The sequence below is a fragment of the Lissotriton helveticus genome, chromosome 1_1 (assembly GCF_964261635.1).
Source record: "Lissotriton helveticus chromosome 1_1, aLisHel1.1, whole genome shotgun sequence".
Taxonomy (NCBI): domain Eukaryota; kingdom Metazoa; phylum Chordata; class Amphibia; order Caudata; family Salamandridae; genus Lissotriton; species Lissotriton helveticus.
Window position 1 is genome coordinate 580656312 of NC_136057.1, and position 23818 is coordinate 580680129.

Consider the following 23818-nt stretch of genomic DNA (forward strand, 5'->3'; position numbering starts at 1 on the left):
GTTTTCTCAGCCCATGTTCAGCAGACTATTAAGTAATCCTTCAACGTATGCTACTTTAACTACTGTCTCTTTGCATGTCTCTTATAGCGGCTAAATCGTGTTCTTATTGATAAAACCTCAGTCTGATTATTAGACATCAGAAACCTTTTTCCTAATTTTGCATATAAAGAAAAATAAATGCAGTATTTGATCAAATAATATATTTTTAGGTACGGTTATTTGGGTGAAGATGCAGTAAACCATGTGGCGCTTCTAGTATGCAACATCGATGGATGTTTAATACCAAATCGAGTTCCACCATCTGCAAACAAAACTGAAACTACTGATGATTGTGAAGGGGATGCAGCTGCAATTAGTTTGCTGAAAGAGAAAGGTATCAAGGTATGCATCCTTCGCATTACTTGACTGAAGACTTCCCCAAAAATGGTGAATTGTTTCAAAGTGAAATGTTCTGAAATTGTACAGATTATAAGACTTTTTGTCCTTGAAAGTTGAGACGTAGGAGCCTCCCTGGATCCAGCTGGACTGAGTAGAGTTGCAGCCTGACCTAGAAGAAAGCAAAATGCCCAGATCAGGAGTTGGCAAGCATGTGCTCTTTCTTTCAGTACTAGCTCCTGGGCTGCTTGACTAGTTTTTTTTCTCAGTTTGGAACTTTATTGTCCAATGTGCTCATTTTTGTCCATTGACACCTGTCTAAAGGTATTCAATTCCCCATCCATTTAATTTGCAATTTCACTCCCTTTACTTAGCATCTGCGTTTTGCATATACAAAAGTCTGTGTTAATTCTTCCCCCTGTCTTAAGTACTACGAAAACAACAAGAAAAATGGCAATGCTCACTAAGAGTGTACATCACCAGTGCCAGTTTTGACATCTGTCCTTGGGATTTTGCACTGCTTTGAATGGCCTTGTGTGCGGATTTTTTACAAGAGGTTGATGTGTTCTCTTTCTATAAATAATGCGTTGTTGATGTTAGTAAGTAATTCTTTATTGTTCGGTTAATCAAAACCATTACAATATATAATATTACACATATTTAAAACAAGCTTTTAGTGCTACAATAAAAAAAGTGTAAAGTCTGAGTGGCCAAGAGTATGTCGTAAATTTCAGTAAACTTGTTCAAAGCACAAGATTGTCTTTAATAGCAGGGTTCTTAAGTCAAATGAAGGTCGTGTCTTTTGACAATTGGCCTCGTTTTTTCACAAAGCTGTTTAGGAATGTAACTGATCTACAAATCAGTTGTGGGTCCGCTGAACATAGGATTTGGACTATCGCAGTCCGGCAGGTGCGTACTCCTTGCTCGTTGAGCTTATCCTTTAGGCAATGCCGCCGACCTTGAGACATGGCTGGGCAGATGCAAACTATGTGAATAATGTCTTGTTTGCCTGCGCCACAGAGATCGCATTCTGTTGTTTCTTGTGGTCTCCATTTTGGCTGGTCCAATCTTGTTGGGAGATTGCCCAGTCTTAGATGGAGAAATTTACGTTTGATGAACAACGAGAATGCAATGTGTAAGTAAGCTGCTGGTGTGGGCTTTATGTACGATTTGATAGTCATCCAAGCGTGGGTTCGGGCGCTAAAAGTTATTTTGTCGTTGAGGAACGAGTGTTTCTCAGCAATCCTCTTAACCACCTGTTTAAACGAGGAAACCGGCAATTTTGATTCCCACAATGTTCCCAGCTCAGTTGTATCTAATGAGAGTTGCGTTGTTGATGTTGTTTCTAACGCGATGATATTGGGTATTCTAATAGGAATATTAGAAAGTGGAGACCTAAACGTACATATTACTGCTAAATGTTTCTCTGGAGCAGTTCCCTTGGTTTTCCGCTTGCGGACTGCTCTCTCTAGAACACTCTTGGATTAATGGCACGAGGGCTGTTTTTTGTTGGGTCACATTTGGTGTTGCATTGTCTTGGTTGCGAATGCCTGGAAGGCACAACCTAGCCCTTATATACCATTTTTGATCCTCTGAAAAAATACCAGTAATCAACTCGCCAACATAAACATGTTCTTCATCACAATTGTGCTGCTGCCTTGTCCACACTTGTGTCTACTTTAAACTTCTTTGATCTTGTTTTACCTCTGTGCCAACAGGTAATGTTTATTTCTGAAAGGAGTATTTCTGGAAAGACAAATCCTTTATCTGAGTTCGATTGCAAAATGGAAGTGAATGTGAAAGACAAGAAAACTACTGTAGAGAAAGAAATGAAGGCTCTTCAGGCTTCCTGGAACGAAGTAGCATACATGGGTCAGTAAATTGTTTTTGATTTTTAATCTGTGGGTTTCGCACAGACCGTGTAAACAAACATTGTATGTATCTTATCAATTATAATGATAGCTGAAACAATAATTAAACGGTTCCAAGATTTGTGGTGCAAAAATGGAAGCAGCTTTAATATATCAGCAATATGACACACCTGATTCTTTCTGCCTGTTGCACATTCATTTTAGCTAATATTTTGTCTTCTTCCCTGCTGTTCACTTTCATGCATCTCTTCTTATCCATTACCACAAATCCCAATTTTCCTGTCTCTTGTTTTCTCAATCTGGGCTATGTTATGTAGCATTTTGAAATGGAATATTATTCAGAAAGTAAGCTCTCATATTGCACCTTTTATTCGGTTGCTCCCTCTGTTCTCCTGCCATTTTGGGTTTATTGATTTTTGTTGCACGTTCAAGGGCAGCAGGCACTTCCTGATGTCTTTTTATGTGTCTGGTTTGTACTTTTGTACTGGGAGTTCTTGTGGTTCTCTTTCTTTTTTGCTCCTTGTTCTTTTTTGGAGTAAGATGAGCAGTTTCTTTAAAAGAAAAAAAAGATTTAAAGTCCTAAATCAAGTCCTAAGTAAAGGTATAGAAAGCAGTTGGGAAGAGGGTAGGGGAGAGGGCGAGGAAGAGATCAAAAGGGAAGCATCATTGAATGGACGAGGGAGCCACAGAGTAGCCTGAGACTGGGAAGTGGGGTGGTGGTTGAAAGGGGGAATAGAAGCCACAAAATTACGTTGTTGGAACTGGAATTCCTTGTTGGCTGAAGTATGCACCCAGGCCAGACCGGAATCGCCACTCTAGTAAGGGTATGCGAAGTACACACTAAAAGATAGCCTATGCTCACCCTCTGGTAGCTTGGCACAGAGTTGTCCGGCTTATCCAAAGAAGCAATGTGTAAAGTATTTGTGCAACACACACAGGAACACAATGAATGCACCACAAAGACTCCTCGCAGGTTTAGAAAAATAGATTATTATCTGACTGACCGTAATGGAGTGCCAGTCAGCTAGAGGACCCACACAGTCGCTAGTAAACAAAATCGCTTTCCTGGTCGCAACAGTGAGATAAGTCTTGGCCTGCGTCGATGCGGGTCCCACAAGTTGAAGATGCGTCAGCTTTCCCCCACGTGCTAATGGCGATGCGTCGGTTCCATAGACTGGAGCCAGAGTGTGTTGCAAGTATCTGTGCCATTTCCAGTGAGCCCAGCATAGGAGCAGGGGTAGAGACTTTGCTATCCCTAAGGCTCAAACAGGAGGCAAGCAAAGCAGCCCCAGTTGAGCACACTTTGAGTGAAGGCAGGGTCCAAATGTCCTTCAGCAAAGTCAGAGAGCAGCAGTTCAAGAAGCAGAAAAGCAGGCTTTCCTGATCAACAGTCCTGTTGAGTACTTCAAGCAGCACAGCAGTTCTTCTTGCACAGCTTCAGTTACAGTCCAGTAGTGCCTGATTTTAGGGGGTCAGACACGTGGTGCTTATACCCAAAAGTGCCTTTGATGTGGGTGTAATAGTACTTATAAAGCGCACAGCTACACAAAAGTGTTGCGGTGCTAAAAGTCCAGTAAACCAGGTCTTGCCACAAGAGCAACGTAATCAAAAAAGCATCATTAAAAAGTCAAGTTCTCAAACTGCATTTAAAAGAATCCACATACCTAGTTGCCCAAAGAAGTAGGGGAAGGGCATTCCAACTAACAGCAGCTATCGCCGAGCAGGAAGTGCCTCCCTATCTCTTCCACCTTGTCTAACGCACAACAGCCAACAAGGTGCCCGCCGAGTGCAGGGTTCTGGAAGGATGCTAATGTGTGAGACTTTGATAGATATATAGGGCCTATACCATAGAAAGCTCTGTGGGCAAACGCCAATCTCTTAAACTTCTCTCTAGCCCATATGCGAAGGCAATGTTGCTCCTTAAGATGTCGATTAACCAAGACATTCCTAGGAATGTTAATCAAGAGCTGAGCTGCCGCATTCTGCACCAACTGGAGTCTCCTAAGCTGGTACAAAAGGAGACTCCAGAAAAGTACATTGGCGTAATCCAGCCGAGATGTTACGATGGTATGGACTACCATCTTCCGACAAAAAGCTGGCAGAAGAAAAGGGAACTTCCTCAAAAACATGAGCACGCCAAAGCCTATCCCACTTGCGGATTGAAGGAGAGGTTACTATCAAACTTCCCTCTCAGTTTTTTTACCACCATACCAGGTGTGAGAGCAGAATTAGGCCGAACTACACTACCCCATGACTGGGGGGTGGAGGAGGACCAAAAACAAGTAACTCTGTTTTGCTTGTATTGCACATCAATTCAAACACTGCTGACAGACACGCCTGAAATCTGCATTGTGCACCAGAGATGTTCCCGTCCCTAGTTAGAATAATCTGTGTGTCGTCAGTATAAGAGATGATCTGGACTCCAAAGGATTCCACCAGGGTTGCCAAAGTGGGGCATATAGACATTGAACAATTTCGGGCTCAAGGCAGAACCATGAGGATCCCCAGACTTCATGGACTTAGTCTGATGCAAATGGTGGCATCCACACCCACTGATCTCTGTTCGATAAAAAGGAACGCAGCCAGGGTGGTGCCACCCAACCCAATATCCTGCAAGTGCTGAATCAGGATAGGATGAGAAACCGTATCAAATGCCGCTGAGAGGTCTAAAAGCAGCAAGGCCACTTTCTTCCCGTTTTCCACAGCCCTTTTTCATAGTGTCTGAGACTTCAACCAAGGCAGAATCCATGCAGTATCCAGGACAAAAACCCGATTGGGTAAGATGCAGCCACTGATTAGTGTTGAGATAGCTGGAAAGTTGGATATTGACAAGTTTTTTGAGGATCTTAGCAAATGCTAGTAACCAGGAAATCTGCTTGTAGTCGGCCAGGATGGACTAATCCGTAGAAGGTTGTTTGAGCAGTGGGATCAGCTTGGCTTCCTTCCAGCAACTGGGAACACAAGCATAGCACAATGAGTTGTTGATCAGCACATTCAGGGCGGGCTTCATGTCCTCTGCACCCAGGATTCGGGGAGGAAAGGGTCATCAGTAGACTCAGACTTACAGGATCTAAGGGCAAGCTCACAGTCCTCCAATAAAATGGGGGAAACCTCTGCTCAGAACTGCTGAAAAATGATTTTAATAACGTGCCACAGAACAGATGCTACACAACACCTGAAGTATGTTTGGACTGTCAGGCAAGCGTGCATTAAATGACTCCACATCAGACTGCGTTCATGTTTGTCTAGATTCATGCATCAAGTAAGAAATCGATTTAAGATCTCAAATTGAAATCAGCGAATCATCAGGTTTAGCTGAATTTTACATTTGTAACGTAACTTCACGAGTGTGCAAATTCTGCCAGTATGTCAGAATTATCACATACATAAACTTAAGGTCAATTTTGGGAGTTTAGGTATTTCTGTGAGTGGCACGTTACAAAGGAAATCTAAACATTAAAAAAATCAGAGCAGTGGTTATTGTCACATAAATTGCAAGTAATTTCTGACCTACACATATGCGTTGGCATTACTCTGCGCCCCCACAGCGTCACTCTGCGCCCCCACGACGAACTTGTGAGATTGAATGCTGCGCAATGATGTATGCGGCATGTATGGGTCTAGTGGGGTAGTGCCACTTCTAGACATTGGTGTGTTTGTGCAGTGAGTGTGCTGGCGTGTGATTGGCTGGTGAGCCTGGCTCCAGGAGTCTGGACGGGTCTGCCCGGTGGTGAGTGGAGAGATTAGTATGAGTGATGTGAGGGAGGGGTGCACCTAGGTCCCGAATAGGGCTGGGCTTTCCCCACACAATGCTGGCTCCGCCCCCTTTGGTGCCTCTAATGTCCCTAGCCCTGCCAGTAAATAGAATGAGAGGCTGAGTACATCAATATTGCTATTGCGTGTGGAGTGTTTTGAATTAAGTGTCCTGAGGCGGAAAGCCGGGACGAGTAAGGAGAGACTTTTGCCCGATATTGTGCTGCTTTTAAAAAATCGATCGTTGCCTTAAAACTTTACTGTTGCTTTTAAATTGTATTGAATTGTATCATTTTCTTTATTTGTTCACTGATTATACGAGTCAACAAATATACTTATTTTATACTCACTGGGCCACCTAATTGTCACCGGACCGTTGCGGTGTGTCTCTCCGTGTGGTGGATTGACACAGAGTTGAAGTAGCAAACTGGTCTCCGAATTATCCCCTCACCACCCCCATCGCAGCCGAGTAGGTGCTGCTGGGGATCCCGCCATCTTGGGTGAGGAGCAGGAGCAGGGCGAGCAGACTAGTGCTCGGCCCCTCCCGCCCTCGCCACTACAAAATGGAGCTATCAACCCGGAAGCGCAGCGGACGGGCGCACCGGCAGCGCGCCGAAGGCGCGCCTAAGGCAAGCCCGTCTGCGCCCGTCCGCGCCTGGCCAGGACCAGGGGCCACAACCCCTGGCCCAGGGCCTTGGTATCCCAGGGAAGCCTTGCTTGCGCTAAATAATAAAACCCATCACATAAGCCCGCAAACAGTGGCGATACTTAGGCGGGAGGGGCTGCTGAAACCCACAGCCAAGCCATCTATTAACAAGACTAGCTTAAGGAGGGAAAGAGGAAAGGTAACATCAGAGCGTTGCCCTGCTCAACACACGCTCCCTCTAAAAACATAATCTGAAGGTGTTTTCACTGCTCCAAGACGGCAACCTGGATGTTTTAGGGGTCACGGAAACATGGCTAGAGGATTCGTCCATGCCCGACTTGGTGGCAGCGCTGCCTCCTAATTTCAGTGCCATTATTCACAACAGGAAAGATGGTAGGAAGGGCGGGGGAGTCGCCCTCCTCTATAATAAATCTCTTAAAACTGAAACCATCTGTGCAGAAAGTCTGGAGGGCACGGATATTCTGGGAGTCAAGCTTTGTTCTGCCACCAATTGCCTGGTGATACTCCTTGTTTACTGTCCCCCTAGGACTTCCCCAGCCTTCCTCGAGCCTTTTTTGGGCCTGGTCCACGACCTACGAACAAGGTATGAGGGTCTCGTGGTTATGGGAGATTTCAATCTCTGGTAGGAGTCCCCCCAAAGACGCAATGTCTAAACAGTTAGAAGAGGCCATGACCTCGTTAGATCTAACCCAGAGGGTGACTGGTTCGACACATAAAAAAGGTCACACATTGGACCTGATCTGGACATCAGTCCCGATGCTGAGCCCCATCACCATATCGCCCTGTATATGGTCAGACCATCACCTACTGCAGGGGAGAATAGCATTCCCGGGGCAAAGTGTAGCTCCCCCCGCTGAGTGGCAGGTCGTGAGAAAGTGGAATACAATTAACACTGACACACTAATCTCCACTCTAGAGAAATTACCCTCTCACTTTAATAGACTATCAGAGGATGACGTTGAGACGGCCAGCCTCAAATTGTCACAAAAACTGGAAAGTGCCATTGAGGTAGTGGCTCCAGCTCGAAGGGTAAAAATCGGAGATAAGGGTAAAGGTGCACCCTGGTTCAATGACGCACTGAGGCTCCTGAAACGATCCTTGCGCCGGAGTGAGAGAGCCTGGCGCAAGGGGTATGATCCCAGTACGCAAGCCATATATGCTAAAGAGTTCACCATCTACAAACAAGCTATCAGGGCCAGAAAAGCTGAGTTTTATGAAGATAGAATCGCGACAGCAGCGATTCCCCAGAAATAAATTTTCAAGGTCCTGTCAGAACTGAGGAAAAAGAAGGAACAGCCCCCCTCCTTCTCGCAAGAAGACTGCCAAAAATGTCAGTCATTCTTTACCACCAAGATAACAGACCTCCTGACAGAAATCGAGACCACCCCTAGACTAGACTGTGTGGGAATAATGACAAAAACTATCCCAACAGTTACCCAACCCCTAACCTCACTACCCTTACTCACTAAAGAAACTGTGAAAACAGTAATGGATTGAGTCAAATCAGGCTCACCGGCAGACCCGTGTCCCCCAAGCATCTACAAACAAGCCTGGTCGGGGCTGGAGGACGACATATTATCGCTCCTGAACAGCTCGCTTTCAACAGGACAGGTTCCTTCCAACCTTAAGGAAGCCCGGCTGATCCCACTCTTAAAAAAGGCAGGGGCAGATACAAAAATCTTGAAAAATTACAGGCCCATCTCACAACTTCCTTTCTTAGCTAACATTGTGGAGCAACATGTGTTGCCCACTCTCTCAAAACATCTTGAAAACAACCTCCTGTTGGAACCTAACCAGGCCGGTTTTAGGGCCCATCACAGCACGGAATTGGTCATGCTTTCCGTGCTGGACGACCGAAGACTTAGAGCAGATAAAAAAAACCCGTGTGCCCTGGTGCTGTTAGACCTCTCCGCGGCATTTGATACGGTCAAGCACGACCTACTGTTGTCGCGGATGTGGGATCTCGGCATCCAGGGCACTGCCCATGCATGGCTGACATCCTTCCTTGGCGAACGGGTTCAGAGAGTCCAATTGGGTGACCTGGTATCGGAGGCAGCAGATATCACATGTGGAGTCCCTCAGGGCTCAGCCTTATCACCCCTACTGTTTAACGCTTATCTGCAGCCCCTCATCTCAGCTCTAAATCAGATGGACTGCAGTATATACAACTACGCCGATGATACGCAGATCATCATCCAAATTGACAACTCTCTAATGGCATATCAGAGAATGCAAAACATCTTAAAATTTACTGTTAATTGGATGACGGCCAACTCATTAAAAATAAACCCTGACAAGACCGAGGTGCTCGCAATTACGACGGCATCTAGCCCATGGAATGATCTCCTGTTGCCCACTGAATTAGGGCCCTCCCCTGTACCAGCAGAAGCAGTGAAAAGCCTAGGCCTATTTTTAGATACTAATCTCACTATGTCAGCCCAGGTCTCAGCCGTAGTGGGCACATGTGTGGGCCTAATGAGACAACTGCGTAAACTCTCCCCCATCCTGACGGTGGACACGCTCAGGAGAGCAGTATCAACTCTGATCCTGGCACGACTGGACTACGGCAACGTCCTGTATGTCGGTATCCCTCAAAAACTGCTGTCCAGACTTCAGATAGTCATGAACGACGCCGCCAGATTAATCTTCAATAAACCAAGAAGGACCCATGCCACCCCTCTCCTTCACAAACTCCATTGGTTGCCGGTGAAATAGCGGGCCAAGTTCAAGGGCCTATGCATTACGCATAAAGCCTTGTACGGGCAAGCCCCAAAATACATCAAGGACCGTCTTGTTCCATACGCCCCCAGCAGGAACTTATGATCGGCAGAGGCTGCACTCTTGGTCTGCCCTCGGTTTAAACTATCCTCCCTAGGAGGGCGCACTTTCTCCTATACAATTCCCAGTGCATGGAATAATCTGCCAGAGAGCCTGCGCAAAGAAACAAGTTCACTACCCTTCAGGAAAAAACTGAAAACAGTGCTGTTCCAGGAGGCATGGGGTACTGCCTAACGGGGCCTCCTAACAGTACCGTGTCCACCCTCTGCTAAAGCACTTAGAGACCCCTGGATGATAAGGTGCTCTATAAATCTAATATACAATACAATACAAACCAGCTGCGACTGGTTTTTCCCCTCACCCTGAGCAAAGACAAAGGATTTTACAGTATAAGAAGGGGCTGTGTCCCCTTACAATTTGTTCTCTTCCAGGATCCTTGCTGAGGGGGGCTGTTGCTGCTGGGCGCAAGGCGGACCCCCACTTGGACTGCTTCCCTGCCTGGAGGCCCAGTGAGCTGGCTCTGGGCCCAGCCTTGCCCCCCTGCCTGCCTCCAGAACTTTGCTGGAGATTTATTTTACTTGTAGCCCTTGAGAGCGCTTTATCTTGCCCTTCAGCGCTTGGGAGCGCTGTGATCCTGTACTATAGCGCCTGGGAGCGCTTTATTTCTTCCCTAGCGCCGGGGAGCGTTTTGCTTTATTTTCTGGTAGCGCCTGGGAGCGCTTCCTGTACTATAGCGCCTGGGAGCGCTTTATTTCTTCCGTAGCGCCGGGGAGCGTTTTGCTTTATTTTCTGGTAGCGCCTGGGAGCGCTTTATTTTTCACAGCCTGTGCCCACCCGGCATTGCCCCGAGAGATTGCCGCTCCCTGGACGGGAGCTCACCCCGTTTATTCTTCAACTCGAGGGAGCCTACCCCTCGGTTGATTTATTCCCCAGCCTACAGTGCCTGGGTGGGCCGCCGCGCTGCCCGCGACGACCCGGAAGCTCTGGGGCCAGAACCGGAAGTCCCGCCCTCGCAGGGCAGCACGAGGAAAAGAAAGGCGGCCGGGACTGAGCAGGTGAGGTACGCGGGGCTCCCATGCCCGGTAGAGCCCCGCCTGCTGCCCAGTCCCGCCTGACACCGGCGAAAGCAGGAGAAGAGAGTAGGGGCGCGAGGCACAGTGCCGTGCCTGCCCTCGCCGCAGCTCTGAAAAGGGCCTGCAGCCCCCGCCGTTGCTGCCTCCAGGAGCAGGAGAAGCCGGTGAGTGACGGAGTGGGAGGGAGCAGGCAGAAAGGCTCCGGGGCGCCGCCCGAGTGGGACCCCAAAGCAGGGGGCATTTGCTATTTAGAGCCGCGGAGGCTCCTCCTGGGCAGAGTTGAGTCGGAGCCGCGAAGGCTCCCCAGGGGCATTTGTAATTAGGAGCCCCGAGGCTCCCAGTGGCCATTATCTATTTCGAGCCTCCAGAAAGGGAGACTCCAACGAGGGCCGTTTTGCGATCTCGAGTCCACGAAGGACTCCAACGTCCAGGGGGCATAGGTGTTTCGAGCCCACGAGAGGCTCTCTGGGCATTCTTTGTTGCAGAGCCCCGAGGCTCCCAGCCCACAGTTGTTTTAGAGCCCCGAGGCTCTTGAGTGCCATTCTGTTCAGTTATAGCCACGAGGCTCTTGGGAGACACCAGTCAGTTGGTCAGAGCCTGCGAGGGTCCCACGCTGTGTTTGGCCCCATTGTTGTTCTGGAGCCCACGAGGCTCCAACGTTGGCACCTTCAGTGTTTTCAGCTGCCCAGCACTTAGTGGGCAGCTGCCACGTTTAGGTTTGTTCTTGGCTGCCTGCGCAGCCTGCCCTGACATTTTGAACTACGGGCATTTGAGCCCTTGAGAGGCCAGTTGGCCTGAGGGACAATTCTGGTGTTGTGACTATGTGCACCTTGCGCAATTTGTGATTTACTTGCTAATGTGATTTCTGCGCAATTCTTATTACCTACACCTCTGAATGTTTTTAGGCATCATGTGTTTTGCTTCTTTCCCTTCGCTATGTGTTTGATGCTTAGGTGATTGTTTTTCCTTCTATAGGTCCTGCTAGTAAGGTCCTGGTTCCCTGCGTGAATTTCATAAGGTGGTTAGGGTTGTGTAGGAGGTACTTACCCTTTACCAGTAATCACTGGTTGTGTGCTACATGTACTATTTTGGTGCTACAGTCATTATATGTTCTATGTGCTAGTGTTATACCTACAAGTATTATTACTCCTACAAAGTGCTAATTACAACAAGTGCTTGGTCTAAAAGTGCATACCCCTGACAGTGGTCCAGGTGGCCCTGTCCTGTACATAATCCCCTGTAAATTCTGCCGTGCCTGTTGGCACATTGTAAAGTGTGTGTTTTTATCTAATGTGTTTTACTATAATACAAAGGCTATTTTTTATATAACCTTGTGTGGAGTTTCCTTTGTGGTGGGCCTTGGGTGTTGTTGATGGGTGCGCGCGCAAACGCGTTACACATCGCCTCCGAGATTAGCCTTGCTGCTCGCGTCACGTTACCTAGAGGGTGAGCAGGGGTTATCTTGGTGTGTAACTTCCTTGCCCTGACTTGGGAATGGTGATCTGACTGACTTTGGCGCAAGCCTTGGCCAGCCAGGGACCCCGTTTCTAACCAGAGCTAACAAGGGCTGATCTACATACCGGCCTGGCTCGCTGCTATTAGTGGCAGTGAATAATCCTAGGCTGTCCAACCCATGAGAATCCATGCTGTTAATACCAGCAGCTTTTAAGGACCCCACGATGCCTAAAATCTTGTTCTCAAAGTCAAACTTGAGAACAGAGTTTCAGAGAGGCTTCTAGGGGCTGCGATTGGGCGAGGGAGTTTGCAATCTTGTTACTGATTTTGAAAACCTCCTTTAGGTAGATTATTGCCAGACCCTAACCTTCCCTTTTCTTACATATGAGTCACCACGAAGTTAGGCCCAAGGTACCCTTGTGGGCAGAGTACGGTGTATGTAAAAGATAGGACATGCCCTGATGTGTGTGGCATGTCCTGATAGTGAAATACTGCCAATTTAGTTTTTCACTATTGTAAGGCTATCTGTCCCATAGGATAGAATGGGGAGTTTGCTCATAACATCTTCTGAATATTACTGCCGTGGGAACAAGATAGGCAATTACAGTTTGATATGCCTGAACTCAGAATGTGAAGATGCATCTTTTAGTGAGGGTGATTTGAAAATACCACTTTTAGAAAGTAGATCTCTTATTGCCTAACCATCCAGTGCGACTCTGCTAGGTTGTGTATGGACTGTCTGGCTTTGGAGTGACAGGGGCTGGTAATGTGCATTCTATTCAAACAGGCACTAGGGGGGGTTGAGGTGTGTCCTGCCTTACTAGGGTGAGTCGGGCTGGGCTGAATGGACCTTGGATGCATTCAGAGTAGGGGGAGATTTCTTTCACACCTTAATGGGTCTGGTCTGCCTTGGACAATGCTGTTTTCACCTCCTGCCAGGAAGCTGCACCAGAGAGGACCGAACTGGTTTTTGCTGGGCAAAGAGCTTCTCTGCCACAGACAACAAAGGATTTTGTATTCTAAAAAGAGGGGCCTAAACCCCAGACTGTTTGATCACTTCTGGGAATCAAGAGGAACCTTTGCCAAGGAGAAGAGCTGGAGAAACCGAGGAGGAATACTGCCCCTCTGCTGGTTGCTGTCCGGGGTGGCCTGCAATGGCAACTTTCAGCCAAGGAAATGAGAAGGACTTTGCTGTGTCACCTGCTTGAGGAAGATCTCCAAGGGCTTGAACTAGAGCTTGCCTCCCGTTCTGAAGTCTCGGGGACACAAAGACTTCACCCCTATTCCACCTTAAACTCCTTTGCTGGGAGTTCTGACCTACTGGGAGGTGTCTGCCAGTGTTCTGAGCCTCTAGAGATTGTTTTGGGACTGGAAACTGCAAGAACTGAGAAAATCAACACATCGCCTGTTTCCGACGCATCGCAGCTGTGCGAGACTAATTTTCCGCAGCGGCCGAAGACTTGATGCAGCACATGTTCATGGCTGAAGTATCTGCAGTGCGACGGATCCTGTGCACCGATCTCTGACGTCCGAGATCACTGCACTGATTCTGATGCAGGCCCCTTTGGAGAAGAACCGATGCATCGAGAGGACGCTGCTGAAGTCATCGCAGCGCATCCTTGGGTCTTCATGCATCGCATCGAATCGAACCGGATCGTGATGCAACGCATCGAAGTGTCAAGTCTTTTGTATCCATGGGGGACACAGTAAGAAACTGATGCATCACCTCTCACGCAGTAAGAAACAGATTCATCACCTCCTCTCCGGTAAAAAACGGATGCATCACCTTCCCGGAGTGTAAGGAACCAACGTATCGCCTTCCCGGTGACCCTTTTTGCTTTTCTTTTTCAAATCATCCCAGATAATTTGTGTAAAAGTGTCTCATCCTACATTTTCTTGGAACAGAACTGTTTCTACCTTTTTTAAGAATCATATTTTTAGTACTGTATTGTGGCTTTTTGTTTTTGTTTTGTTTTAGTTTAGATAAAGATTAAAAAAAATTCTAAACTGATGTGATGTCCATTTGTAGTATTTTCACGTTATTAGTGTATGTGTTCACAAATGCTTTACACACTGCCTCTGAGATAAGCCTGTCTGCTCGTGCCAAGTTACCAACGGGGTGAGCAGGGGGTATTTGATAAGTGTATCACCCTTAGGAAGAAGGGTCCCTACTTGGACAAAGGTGCCTACCTCTGCCAACTAGATACCCCCATTTCTAACAAAGTCTAAAGGAGCGTTTAGAAATTAGTGCTATACCCCCACCCCTCCTACCTATTCTATCTTGGTGCATGATTGAATAGCTCGCAGGGACAGCAATATCTGGGGCAGAGCTATCACTCATCTGTGTCTTGGTAAGGAAAAGAATATCCAGATGTTTCTCCCTAAGAAGCTCAAATACGTGTAGGGTATTTTTATGAAGAAAACTAACGTTTAGGGGAGAGGATGTAGCTTTATTGTTAGATCGGTCGACCTCGGACCTGCAGAACCGGGTTCGAGTCTCGCCAACGATGCTCAACATCCTGTGTTTCTGTGCAAATCATGTAATCTCCCCGTGCCTAACAAAAATGAATGTGTTCATCTGTAACAAAACTGGTGCTCATGTAAAGCACTCTGATACCCGATATCTAGTTTGCGCTATATCAAACAAAAAAAAAAATATATATATATATTCATGTTTCTGAATCCTTACCATATTGACACAATGATTACAGGCCTTGGGGAGGGGAGGTGGGAGGTGGAGGGGAGCAAATTGACCCAAAGGGCATTCACAAGCAGCCCGCCGTCATGCGGTTTAAAGGGACTGAAAGAGCAGGTAAGTGACACAGCAGGGGAAAACAAGTCTTGTTACTCCAGACATACGGCACCCGGATTGACTAAAATCTCCAGAGGTAAATACCTTCTACATGGGCCTTGCTGTTTAGAAACTTGGTAAGCATGGCTGGTGTGAAACAAGCATGGACAGGTGCCGACAGGATTGCCTTGGGCATGCCAGCAGTGCGTCCGTGCACCGGCCCCTCTTATCCCCCTAGAGCACATCCCCCTGCAGCTGTCAAAGATGGCTGTCTAGAGGGAATGCACAAAGTGTAGCTGTCATCCACCCCAGGTGTGTATTGGACACAGGTTGCAAGTCACACAGTGCAGTAGTGCAGAGAAATGTCCACTTACTAAAAGTAGCATTTCTAAAATGGGATTGTTAAATCCAACTTTACCAGTAGGTAGGATTTATCATTACCATTCCAAAGATATGAAACAAGAAAAAACGACTCATCTCTGATCAGTAATTACAGCTTAAGTGTATTAAGGAATGCCCACTGCTATCTTGTGAGAAGTGCAGCCATCAGAGTAGTGAAAAAACGAATTTAACTGTTTGTCTCCACCAGGACATGTAAACATCACAGTACATGTCTTAACTTTTACTTCTGTCGCACCTGGATCTTAGGGCTACCTAGGGCCTACCTTAGGGGTGACTTATGTGTAATAAAACAGGAGTTTAAGGCTTGGCAAGTAGTTTTAAATGCCAAGTTGAAGTGGCAGTAAACTGCACACACAGGCACTGCTGTGGCAGGCCTGAGCCAGATTTAAAAGGCTAGGTATGTGAGTGGCACATTCAATGCTGCAAGCCCACTAGTAGCGTTTGACTTAAAGACTCTGGGTATATGGTATACCACTTTACAAGGGACTCGCAAGTAAATTAAATATGCTAATCCTGTATACATCAATTACACACGTTCAGGCAAGAAGCACATGCACTTCTACACTGATCAGCAGTGATGAAGTGCTCAGAGTCGTATGGCCAACAAAAATATTCAGCAAAACGTGGAAGCAAAATGATTTGGGGGAAGACCGTATGCCTGGTCTACCAGATGTGGTGTGGTGAGGTGAAACAGAAAAATAGGAGCTGATTTCAGGAGTATCCTGTGAAGAATTGGAGAGTTTTGAGTAGGATACGATGTAATTTTAGAACTTTAAACCGTTGTGATGGCTGAAAGAAGTATTTTATTACAGTCCGTTTTGTCCAGCAAGTTAAGATAACGGCTTGAGAGCAACTATGGAACCAGTTACTAATTAATTTGAGACCAGATATCTCATATCAAACTAATAGTAAACGATTGGTAAACTAAAATGTTGCCTGAAAAGAACTCCTTATTAACTAAGGAGATCAGGGTACTGCATAAATGTTCGGATGACACAGATGCAGAATAAAAAGACTTGGAAAAAAGTTATAAAAGTGCTCTTTGGGAGTAAAAAAAAGTGCTCTTAGGGAGTCCAAAAAGATTCAGGAATACATGAACTGGTTAGATCTGTTTGAGATCATCGTAAGTAATGGCAAATATATAGGTAAGAAAAAGGGTTACACGAGTTTGGCAACAATCTGCCACTCAACGCATTGGTATCCCACATTGTTACTCTATATGAGGGTATTTTGTTGCAATGTGGGCATACGCGCATACATCCACAAGTTTCTCATTCCTCATTTGTGTACCTTTCAACAAGCAAAGCAGATATTCAGGAAAAGCAGATTCGAGTGCCCGACCCAAAATGAATGCCTTATGCAAACTTGATATTGATTGCATGGCCGCAAGCTTCTATTGTTTATTTTCAAATTGTTTGGCCTCAGTGACTTCCGGATTCTTGGCACGGCACGATATTAACAGCCAGCATACAAAAAGGCTCAACTCCAAACCTGAGCAGATGCAGATTAATAGCGTTGTAAAGATGTAGAGTCATAATATTTTGCAAAACTGCTACAAAAAGACTTGGAAGTTTAGGCAAATCACTTCAATCTAATACCTTTCAGTCGAACTGATTTCCCAGCACCCAGCAGTGGTGGGAACCAGTAATAATTTAGTGTCTTTATCCATACTCCATGAGAAGGCAATGTAAAAGTAATATACATTATATAAATCTTTTTTCTATTTCTGCGGCATTTTACCTCATTAACAGAAATAACCTATGGAAAAAATGGATAGCTGGCTCATCCCACCACATTTACTACGTGCAATCCAGCTGCTGTATTTGAATCCTTGAGTCAAGATCAAGCTTGGTACAAACTGGTCAGTCTCCGCCAACGAATCAAACACAGGCCTCAAACAAGGGTGCATGCTCGCACCTTTGCTTTTTAATTTGAAGTGTCAAGTTTACGGCTTAAATCCGCAATTTAAGAAATCATATTCTCCAAAAATTGGTTCAGGACATATAACTGCCCTCCAGTACGCAGATGACACTGATACTAAACCACACTGTTATTGCCCTTCAGAAGTTATAAATGTGGTGGATTGCTTTTGCCAGATGCCTGAGGCATTTAGGCAGTCAAATAGTTGAAAATGCCTCAAATGTGAATATTTAGGTGCTTGGTTCATTGAGAGAGACTATCGCCAACACTGAAATTCACTAAATTCAGGAAACCAAAAGTGTCTTCATTATGGTTTGCCTTTACAGTAATATTGAGGGCGACCCTGAACCCTACATATACTCGCAGTAACAAAGGCCAAGCTAATTTCCGCATTAGCTAATGGAACCGAGGTTTTTCCTGGTAAACTTGGATTTTATTTTTAATGCTTTGCAATGTAACATCTGCAGCTCCTTATTTATGCTTCATCAGTGCTCATCTTATTGATAGAGTAGAATTGAGCTAGCTTGGCCTGTTGGATCAGCACTTAGTACTAAAATCTGCTTTCTTGTAATACTGTTTAAGCTAAAATCAAATCCAGATAAATACCCTAATACTTTACATTTGGGGGAAAAAGTTTGACTGTGGAAAAATCCCAGTGCAAAAATCCGGGTGCATATTTCTAAACTATTTGCCAGAGCCTTTAAGGGGCACATGACCTGTGAAAATCAAATATATTTTATTCATTCAAATCTTCAATAAATAAAATTACTGAACGGGTTTAATTTTCCGAGGTGGTCTATATTGCAAAGAAGACAACATGCTTGCCTGGTAACTTCAAACAACTTAGGCCGCACACCCATTTAGTAGATAAACTCCGCTTATCATACATTTTAGGTTTCATGGGGGTGGGACCTGCTTTTATCTTTTTACAACTTCTATCTAAGGAAACTGTCTTGTGCACCCTCAACTTTCTAGGGGTCGCTGTCAGAATTGGGGCAAGCTGCGATTAACTCTTGTAATGCATTTCAGTATTTGTATCTTGTGTTTTGATGCTATGGGATGTCTTTTAATGGGCATTCTGTAATCTGGAAGCTATTCTATTGATGTCTGTATGACTTTTATGGTTTAATGTTAAAACCGAATAAAGTTTATTTGATGTTGAAATTTAAATCAAAGCATTTACATTTTGTCCTTCTCCCAATATTAGACTTCCTTCCCCAGTGGGCACAGTGGCCGAGTACACAGAAATGTAGGAAATGGAAAGACAAATCCGAATTGTTTGTGCATATCTTGTGAACCTGCCCATTTTTAATCTCAAAACGCATGTACGTAGTGTAGTGGCTGCGAGATTCTTTTGATTCAAATCTGTTGCTATTCCATTATATTTTGCTTGAAAGATGATCACCCACAAGTAGTTACTATATTTATAAATACTATGAATCATGTTAAAATATTTTTTGCCAAGTCAAATCAGTAGTAGCCATGTTGTACTGACACAGAACTAACAAACCTCAACGAGCCTGCAGTGAGTCGCTTACCTCACAATGTCCCCTAGTCAAGTGTTCATAGGGTCTGTTCTGCACACTCTCACCTTACAAGCCCTAGTACCTTACCTGATAGTAACTTTGTAGAATGTCATTTTATAGTGACCAAGTAGCCATGAATGTAAATTTCTAGTGCATTCTATTCATTGCTTAATTTTTGCCTTTATGAGCTGAATGGTTTGTGGGTTTTTTTGTAACGTGAAGTATGAGTAACATATTGAACTTGCAGCTCTGTAACTTTATGAATGGTAATGTCACAAAGGTTCACCCTCCTTTGGCAAGTGCATTTATGCATCTTTTGTAATGGTTTTAACTATCAAATAAAATTGTATTTGTATCTGTATGAATCAGGCATATTTTACTCATTTATATATACATTTTTCCAGGCAAAGCCTGACTTAACTTCTCAAAATATTTGTGAACTGCCCCTGTGTTTTGTTTGATAAGCAAATCTGATAAGTGTGTAGCCTTTTCTCCATCAAAAGTACCCAGTCTGTAAGTAAACCATGTGAGCGATATCTATTTCGAGAAGTATGAAACTTGTATCAGTAGTGGGAATGAAGAGGCTTTCTTACACGTTGGGGCGAGGGGGGGGGGTCATAGCCATCTTGGAGAAAACAGCTGTAAATAAACTCCTTGTTCAGGATTGTTATAATTATTCGAGGTTTATCACTCAGCCCAACCCTATTCAATGCATACATGATTCCTCTGGCCGTCATCCACACACACAACATTAACATCCTCTTCTTTGCTGATGACACACAACTCTTAATTGCCCTCTCTGGCAAGATCCCTCACACAAGAAACAAGTTCTCCGCCTGCATGACTGAAGTCATAAACTGGATGACAGCAAATTTTCCCTAGATCAAGGCAGAAGTAGTGATTTTCAGTAAGAAAAGCTCAACATGGGACTTCAGCTGGTGCCCGGTCATACTCTGACCCACACGCAGCATCCATGCCAGGAACCTCTGAATAGTCATCAACATCAAACTGGACATCACTGCACATGTTAACACTACTATGGGATCTACTTTCAGACCCAGAAGATGCTGAGGAATACATTTGAATGTCTCCCAATCAATACTAGAAAAACTATCCCTCACACCCTAGTCACCAGCAAATAGGGCTGTGGGAGCACCCTGCACACCGTAATTAACAAGCAACTCATTAGAAGACTACAAACCATCCAGAACTTTGCAGCCAGGCTCAACCTTAACCTCCTTCACAGAACTTCCATATCAGGAAGTACCTTTGGCTAGCAATACACATACTCCCTCATTTCAAACTCCTCACACACACATTCGAGGTACTACACAACGTAGGCCCCACATGCCTGAACAGTCCCATCTCCTTTCATCAACCACTCATATACCTCCACCCTTCAGGGATCCTACTTGCACACATCTCACGCAATCAAGAGGAAGGGTGCTCTTTTACATTGCTTCTAAAGCATGAAGCAGCCTCCAACCACACATCAGAGCAGCCTTCTCTTTTCTTGAATTCTGTAAGAAGCTGAAGACCTGACCTGGCTTTTTCAATTAGCCAACCCTCTACCTTAGACCGGACTAGGCACACACACCCATGTTAAATATCTGGATACCCTCAACGGTTATAGTGAGCTTTACCAATATACATTACATAACCTGTTCCGTTCGTGGTCACATTTAAGTGCTTTGTGTTTTTTTTGTTTGTTTCTGTTCTATTTGACTTTTGCATATGTGTTAAACGTATGACTTACTTCATTCATATGCAGTGCATTGCAGTTCCCTATGTGCAGTCCAGTACTACCATTTAACCATGAGATGGCAGTGTTCTATAACAAAAGTACATTTGCAGTGAGGACCGCATACACTGTTTCAATGCATGTGTGTATAACCTGCTTCGTCTTTAGGTTTCAGATTTCACTAGACAAGTGCCATGTAATCACTAGAAGTCTGAGCGCTCTACAACATAACCACATACCTGCCAACTCACACAGTGCTACAGTTTGACACGATAATGCATGAAAAACGAGCTGAAAGCCACTGTAAATAGAGGTTTTCCAGCTCGTTTTCGCGAGGGTTTGAACTGCCGAGGTCCATTAAGGAGTGTGTAAACACACCAGGACATCGGCACCAGCCTGAGCAAGCTTTTTTTGTTTTTTGGGTTTCGCCTGCCGAAAGGCTGCGCTCTGCGCAGCTTTTCAGCGCAGGTGAAATCCTATGTCTACACTAAGCACTTCGGGAACGTCCCCCGGCTCTCATTGGCTAGCTCCATAAATGGAGGCTAGCCATTGGGTGCCGGATCTGTCCGTCAAGGCCGGACCAGATTCGGGGGCGTTCCCGAGATTTTTTCCCAGGGCGGAGTTACGTTTTTTCCCGTTCCCTCCCCTTTCACTGAGTCTGTCCATTCCCGCCCCCTCCGTGTGCCTTTCCGCCCCCCCCCTCGCTGTCCTGTGCACGTTTCCCGCCGTCCGTGTCCTCTCCCGCCCCCTCCCGCCGTCCGTGTCCTCTCCCGCCCCCTCCCGCCGTCCGTGTCCTCTCCCGCCCCCCTCCCGCCGTTCGTGTCCTCTCCCGCCCCCCTCCCGCCGTCCGTGTCCTCTCCCGCCCCCCTCCCGCCTCCGAGCCGCCTGCGCACCTTTCCATTGGCAGAGCGGATTCAAACCCCCTTTCGAGCCTTTGTGCGGGCCTGTTTGCATCCGGGTTTCCTGGCGAGGGCCGAGTGACGGCAGTACGATCACTAGAGCAGTAGAGGAGGAGACGGTCTCAAAACACCGGGAACAGACGGAAGGCTTCCTCCGAGGCGCGGGACCCCAGAGCCGCACCGAGACCAGCCGCAGAGCAGGGACCGGCCGAGGGTTGGGAGTCCGAGACCTCTAAAGGCCGGCAGAGTGAGGAGCAGACTCTTGGAGGCGCGGGTGTGCGGACTTCGAGCATCGCCGGTGTCCAGCACCTGAGCAGCGCGGCATCTACTCGGCAGCAGGATGGCCTCTGCCCTGTACGCGTGCACCAAGTGTCACCAGCGCTACCCCTTCGAGGAGCTATCCCAAGGCCAACAGCTCTGTAAGGTACGTGTTTATGCGACTGGAGAGTCAGGCCCGTGGGATTATGTTATGTTTTTACGTCCTTTCATGTGGCCAAACGCTGTGCTCGCTCTGGGTTGATCCCCCTCCCTGGTTGCCGCTTAGTCACCGGGCTCGCTGCTGGTGTTGTGAGGTGCATGTTCATTCAGACGCAAGACACGCCTAATCCCAACAGTCTGAAGTTCTTGCCTGGCAGGGCGGTCCTAGAAGGAAGAACTATGGATTTCCCCTCTCCTGCGTCTGCCTTTTGCTCACCCTTAGCCAGGTATTTAGAAAGATGTCAGTAACGTATGCATTTCTCTGCTGTGACATATCAGACACAAACACTAATTAAACACTTCAGGATAAGAGATCTAGAAACAAAATTTCACAGCGAATATGCACCACCCAGCCTATCTATTTTGCATAAACTTGACACTACTTGGTGTTGAACTTCATACTATACAGATAAACAGGGCTTGACAGTGGACAGGAAGTGCTACGTGCATTCAACCTTCACATGTCCTGTCTATTATTCACACACATCTAGACACACATATATACATTTTCCCTTGTTGTGTGCACAGTCTCCATCTGGAAAATGAGCAGTTCAGACCTGCTGCTCCAAACCTGCCAGCGCTAAAGGGTGGAAAACGAGAGTATATAAGTGTAGAGGCATTGTCACACACGTTCTCAGTGGGCAGGTCTGTCCACTTTTCTGGGTTTACTTGGCATCATTTGGTGAATAGGCTAGTCCGGCTGCACACCCTGTGTGAGCTCTAGGGTAGACTGCTCTCTTGATATGCAAATATAATTGCCAACTTTCAAGTACTTTACCAGGATTGCTGGAATTTACATGACCCTGCCAATTATCACGAGCTAGTATTTTTCCTTTAGAAATATACACTTAAAATACCAATACAAAGAAGAAATCCCTTCAAACGTATTTAGGGGTGTCTAAACTATTTTTGTATGACATACAAAGTAAAAGTAAACTGAGTTGCAGTGTTAAAATGAATGCAAAGGATTGTATGCATGTTCATTTTCAAGTAATGCCCTGTGGCCCTTCCAGCATCTCAAAATACCAACACATGGCCAGTGTTTTTCCCTAGGAACGGTGGTAACCCTAACTACAATCCGAATAAAGGGAATCCGAGTACCAGCTGTTGATTTGATTTATGTTGTGCAGGGAAGAGCAAAACAAACACAAGCACAGCCACGAAAACAAATGCAAAGTGAGTCCACATTCAAAGGTATGCTGGTGCTTAGGAACCAGTTATTTTTACACAGAGCAGGCCAATGTCGGGTTCAGCTCTCAAATGGCTGTATGACTGGGGCAGAGTCAGTCGTGTGGAAGTTCACATTTGAAAGGCCAATAGTGCGAGGGAAGAGTCTGCCAAAGGTCATTATTCCCTCAGAAAAGGCTGCTGTGCCGCGACAGAGTTAACTCCTACATCAATGAACTACTGGATGTAATGGACTCTTTCCCAACACTATGGCTCTCCACATATTGCTTGGGCCCGTGGGTTACTAAAATGAGCTTGCGATATGTAACCAGAATGTTTATGTGAAATTTGGTGGCCAAATATTGTTCAACATGTGCTTAGATTAGTAAAGGTGTATCTGAAAGAAACAGGTTAGTATTAGATTCCTTACCTTAGAATATCCCCAGGCGTCAGTCTGGATCCGGAAACTTTTGCGTAGCAGTACCCCTGCGCGTCGGTAGGCGTCGTCTGCAGGCGTCCCCTGCGGCTCCGCGTCGTCGGCGTCGTGCGCCGTGATGACGTCGCTGGAGTATATAGACGCCGCCTCCGCGCGCTGACGTCAGTTCTTCTTTTTTCCGCGCCAGTTAGCGCAGATCCGAAGAGCAGTACTCCGGTCTTTTGACCAAGTTTTTTGTTAACTAATTGATCTTTACGGTGCCGGTAGGATGCCCGGTTTCAAGAGTTGTGACGAGTGCGACCGCCTGATGTCGGTCACCGACCACCATCGACTCTGCCTCCGGTGTCTGGGCGCGGACCACGACGTGGAGTCCTGCGTCGACTGTCGGGCCTTGACTGGAAAAGCTAGGCGGGAGCGGTCCCGCAAGCTTCTCGAGCTCCGGGTGTCGGCCCCGCGTCGAGAGCGGTCCCGGTCCGGTCGGAGGTCG

The 23818-nt window shown here is 46.2% G+C and overlaps 1 protein-coding gene across 1 annotated transcript in view; it reads left to right on the forward strand.

Moving 5' to 3' along the window:
- Positions 1-23818, forward strand: part of CMAS (cytidine monophosphate N-acetylneuraminic acid synthetase) — a 312398-nt gene that overhangs the window by 267760 nt on the left and 20820 nt on the right. Inside the window, exons 7-8 of the mRNA XM_078674080.1 lie at positions 210-381; positions 2094-2247. Coding sequence (XP_078530206.1) covers positions 210-381; positions 2094-2247 — 326 coding nt within the window. The remainder of the gene's footprint in view (positions 1-209; positions 382-2093; positions 2248-23818) is intronic.